Below are 5,199 nucleotides of genomic sequence, written 5' to 3' on the forward strand. Positions count from 1 at the left end.
TGGCGATGATACCGAAAGTCCAAAAACATCCGTGGCATAAGCAAATTTCAGTTATTGTCGCAATAATATATATTAGAGAATTTCATTGTCGCAATAATGTATAAGAGCGAAATTTGATTAGAAAATTTCATTGTCGCAATAATATATAATAGCGGAATTTGATTATGGATGGCAATGAATGTTTTGGAATTTGTACTATGTCATGCTTATAATTATATCACGTCACACTTCGAGTGGAGCCTTTTCAAAAAACAGTGATTTTTAATACTTTATGCCGCAGTATCTATAGTTACAGTACTACGTTGTGGAGATAGTGGCGCGTTGATTTTGGCCGCTACATTATTTATTTTTTTATTATTTTTTTCTTTGAGATATTACGGTGAATTGAAATTAATTTATTAATTTTCATTTTTTTACTATTACAATATTTAGAATCGAGTATATAAACATATATATTCTATTCAAGAATATATTGTAGAGGTGGGGTGACTTATTAAGTTAAATATATCTTTTTGGAATTGAAATCATTAATATTATATATATGTAAATATATATATTAAAAATATATTGTATAGGTGAAGTGATCTAATATTTTAATTTTATTAGAAAAAGTTAAATATAATTTTTGGAATTGAACTTACTAGTATTTTATATATATATATATATATTCAAAAATATATGTGGAGTATTTATTTTTTAATTTTATCACAAAATATTAAACATATTAGAATTAAATGCACATGATTAAAAGAACAATTATTAATTATGTAATGTGGTCAATTTTCTATGAATATTAATAGTCATATGAAAAGAAACTATAGTATTGATGCCACTATCTTTTTAATACTAGTTGTTTGACATTTCTTATATTTTATCATTTTTTTTGTTTGAATAGTTTGGAGTTTATTGAATTTTATGTATTTATATTATTTATTATAAGATTTCATGGAGTTTTTGGAAATAACATTTCTTTAAACATTAAATTTCAAAAATTATATTTCATTAAAAATGAGTACCTAACATTTAACTGTTTTTATATCTTTCCATTTTACAATGCTCAAGGCATGTTTTTCAAAACTTTAAATAAACTTTACATTTTTTATGATCATTATTATGTGCATACACATGCAACACAACAATACACATTTGAACTACTTGTAACTCAATCCTCCCCCAACATATCTTAATATTATCACTTCCTCTTTTCACAAGTTTCTCGTTTTACCCTTAATACCATTGTCAACCATTGTTGTATCTTAGTATCTCCTTTCATTCTTATTTTTATATGCTTAGGCTTAATAGCACATGCTTTCTACTACTTTAACTTTGATATAGGCCGGTACTCCCATTGCTCTATAGGTAAATTAAATTCAAGATCATTTTTAAATTAAACAATATACATTTTTAAAGTTGATTGCAACCAATTTTTTCTACTAAAAATATTTATAATTGTGCCAAATCATTTCATAGAATATATTCCTTCGATCCTTGTATATTTTGTTGCTCAATGGGCCTTTTGAAAAAAGTTAGCAAATTCAATCCATGGTGGAACCAAGGTATGGAACCAAGAAAAATTGCTCCTCCAAAATCTCCTTCCAATCAAAATATTTTTTAAAAGTAAGCTACAAAAACCGACCTAATCTAACCTAATTTACATTTCTTTGCTTCCCATCTAATCTAGTTTCTATTGCTTTCTACGAGTTTCAAAATCTTAATTAATCTTTCCTTCTATTAGAGGCCTCTTCAAGTGGGAAAAGAAATTCCACTATTAGCATTCTACTCCACTTCAATCCTAGTTTGTGAATCCCATAGCAATCAAATCATCCACGTGTTAATTTGAGGCACAAAGTTCATGGGGATAGAATAAAAGGGTGACTGAAAAATAAGAGTAGAAGTAGTTATGTACACCATTACACATGAGAAAAGTCATTCCTTGTGAATTCTTACACACCCATACTACAAAGACAATATAAGTAAACTTCAATCCTAATGGATAATTTTATATGTCCATGTTTTGTTGCTTTTATGTTTTTATTATCTCTCTTTTGATAACAATTTATCATATGTCAAAATTTTTACAAGAAAGAATATAAAAACCCTCTTTAAATCATGTACCATCCTTCAACAAAAAGTTAGATCTTCAAAAGACAAATCTAATCCTATGCTAAGACTAGGAGTATCTCAAATCCTTTACTCCTATGGAAAAACATACATAAGCTAGAAATGAAGATCTTTCAAGGCTCATATTAAAGAGAATATTGTTGAAAATGAACATAATCATATATTTAAATCAGCCATCGTGGAGCATTCTCAAAATACAAACACCTCATTAGTCTTTATGACTTCAAAACTATTTCTTCTTCTTCCTTTTACCCTCATTGAATCATTAGAGAAACACTTGAAATTGAGAAACAAACCAAAATAATGTAACAACTATAAATTAAATTAATCCTGGAAACTTGCAATTCAACATCTCTCTAAAATTAACCCTACCACTAGCACCTCTCATGAGCCTTCCTCTTTTATACTTTTCTTTTTAATTTCATGAGCCCTTTAGTCTTGGTTTAATCCCCCCTTTTTACACAATTTTTTTCTTCTTTTCAATAATCCTAGCTTTACTCCTAGCACTTGTGGCAATCATAAACCTTGGCTTACTACATTCTATTATTCACGGTAATTAGAATTATATAATATACAAAAATAATAATTTATTTACCCCATTTTTTTATTTTTATTTTCAGCTACTCCTTTAATTCACTCATCATCTAATCTTTTATCCCCTAGCTACCCCTTTAATTCACTCATCATCTAATCTTTTATCCGCTCTCTATTGTAATCCCTAGATTACTCTATTTACCTCCCTCTATTTTTTTTCCCTTTTCTCTTTGGTTATTATTTTCACTATGAATTTAAAAACAAATAAATTAATTAATTGATATTTTTGTCATTTGAAGTGAACTCTAGGATTCAAGCCAATGTTGTTAAATATTTACATTATGTGTATTCTATTATTTTTTTAAATGACTTTTATACATAATTGGTCTTCTTCAACCATCTTATACTTTATAATTCTTTACATTATTATTTTTTTACCTTATCGTTTTTATTAATTTTAATCAAAAGCATATCTTGGTTCATGATCATTATTCCCTTATAAAAATGGTTGTTCTCAATGCCTCCCATTCTTATAGATAATAGTTTGAACCAATTTCAGTGAGGAATGTGATAATAGGTATTGGTTTTTATATTAATTTTAGTTTAATTGGTTTTGAATATAACTGGATTTATTTATTTAATTATATATATAAACTTTACTATTATTATTATTATTAATTTTTTTTATTTTAAGAGATTTTTTTTTTAATATTTCAAACAAATAGGTATAAAAGTTGTTTCCCAATTTATCACTTTCTTAAAGGATATATTTAACATTATCTCTTCATTTGTTATGAATGGATACCAATCAGAATTTTATTTAAATATTGGTCCTACACTCTATCATAACCATTTAATCTTTATTTGTCCCTAATTATGGGTGGAGTATTCACTCAAAATGTCAAACATTACATAAACTCTACACAATTTATATCTAGAAGAATTACATCAACAACATGATTACCGACTATAAAAACTTGTACATTCAGAATTTGTCACTTACTCAATTCAATATTTGTTAGTTGCACATTCAATGCATTATATATGCTCTCCACAATTTTAGGATTAATTTTGCCTCGGGAATTATAGTCTACAACTAGTGATTTTGGGCACATAGTTTTGTAGCCTATGATATTATGTCAATTGTATTTGGAGCAAAAGAAACCTATAAATAACCTTATTAATCTCCATTGTAATGTTCCAATGGTTCAGCAAGTATGAGCTCCCCAACTAATTTATTTTTATAAATTAAAATATATTTATTTATTTTTTTAAATTAATTACATCTACCACAGATACAAGAACTAATAAAAAAAAATAAAAATTTAATAAAAAGGACTGTCTCGTCCAAAGCCAAACCTGAGTAAAGTAGTCGAGCCTACTGAAGTGCAGGACCCGCTTGGGATTATTATATATAGCCCTTTCCCCTCTCCTCCCTTCATTCAAGTCGCTCATATTCTCCATATGTGAGGGGAAGAAAATAGAGATTTCATCTTATTGCTATTGTTTTGAGGTGTCTCGTTTCTGTGAAAAAACAAGAATGGCGCAGGGAGGAGGCATTGCGAGGGTAGTTAACAATAATAGGGTGGTGGGTGGTATTATCATCATCTGTGTTCTTCAATGCGTGCATCTTGTTGAAGGGGCTACCTACGTCGTTGGGGGTAGCCAGGGCTGGAATTTGCAAAGCCAGTCATGGGCTCTTGGCAAAAAATTCAAGGCCGGTGACATTCTGGGTAAATTTTTTCCATATAATTTTTGAATTTATTTTTATTATAAATTTGGGAACGTCATATAATTTTATAGATAATATGAAATGTCTATATTGTGTGAGAATCTACCATCAAGATAAATAAAGGTGTCCATATTATATATGATCATGTATAAATATTTAATGATTAAAGAGGGCATGTGTCATGTGTGCAGTGTTTAATTACGATCCATCAGCGCACAACCTGGTGGTAGTGAACGCTGCAGCGTACAGGAGCTGTAGCACGGCAGGGTCTAGTCCTCTCACTTCTGGTAGCGATAAAGTTACTCTGAGAAGGGGCGTGAATTACTTTATCTGCGGTGCTCCGGGCCACTGCACTGCCGGAATGAAGATGTCAGTCATCGCAACTTAAGTCCCAATCTGCTGATACACATACTATATATAAAATTAATGCTGCGCTATAATCCGCGGTTCCGCCCCACGCCTCTCTATATAGGGTAGGTTTCCGCGGGAGAATATGACTAGTCTGTACCCCGTCCGTCAGTGGAAGAGGGGTTATTCTAGAATAAGATTCTCTTGTCAAAGTTATGTGTGTGGCGCTCGTTGTCACTCACCTTTGTTTATCTCGGTAGACATCACCGAGGAAGTGTTTCATTTGTAACGCAAATGAGACAATCTTTGGTAACCTGAAAGAGGTAGGCCTTTCCTGATAAACACAAATGTTTTGTCTGCAAATTGAGGGGTAAACTTGAAATCGTATTTTATACCTGGGGGCATGCAAACCTTTTGGAATGCAAGCAAGGGACGGCTATTTATTTTTAAAATTTTTAGGTCCT

At 30.1% G+C, this 5,199-nt stretch overlaps 1 protein-coding gene across 1 annotated transcript; it reads left to right on the forward strand.

The window, feature by feature from the left end:
• Nucleotides 1-4,076: 4,076 nt before the first annotated feature.
• On the forward strand, nt 4,077-4,796 carry LOC149239067 (basic blue protein-like). The gene is made up of 2 exons (XM_089367056.1): nt 4,077-4,388; nt 4,579-4,796. Exons 1-2 carry the CDS (start codon nt 4,196-4,198, stop codon nt 4,773-4,775), a joined length of 390 nt encoding a protein of 129 aa, XP_089223182.1. The 5' UTR covers nt 4,077-4,195; the 3' UTR covers nt 4,776-4,796.
• The last annotated feature ends 403 nt before the right edge of the window (nt 4,797-5,199 follow it).

Source organism: Pinus tabuliformis, chromosome 8 (assembly GCF_031772625.1).
Source record: "Pinus tabuliformis cultivar Carrire ecotype Pingquan chromosome 8, CPIR1, whole genome shotgun sequence".
NCBI lineage: Eukaryota > Viridiplantae > Streptophyta > Pinopsida > Pinales > Pinaceae > Pinus > Pinus tabuliformis.

Coding starts and splice junctions, on each gene's coding strand:
- LOC149239067 (XM_089367056.1), top strand. CDS start 4,196: ATGGCGCAGGGAGGAGGCATTGCGAGGGTAGTTAACAATAATAGGGTG. Junction 4,389..4,578: donor CAAGGCCGGTGACATTCTGG/GTAAATTTTTTC, acceptor TCATGTGTGCAG/TGTTTAATTACGATCCATCA.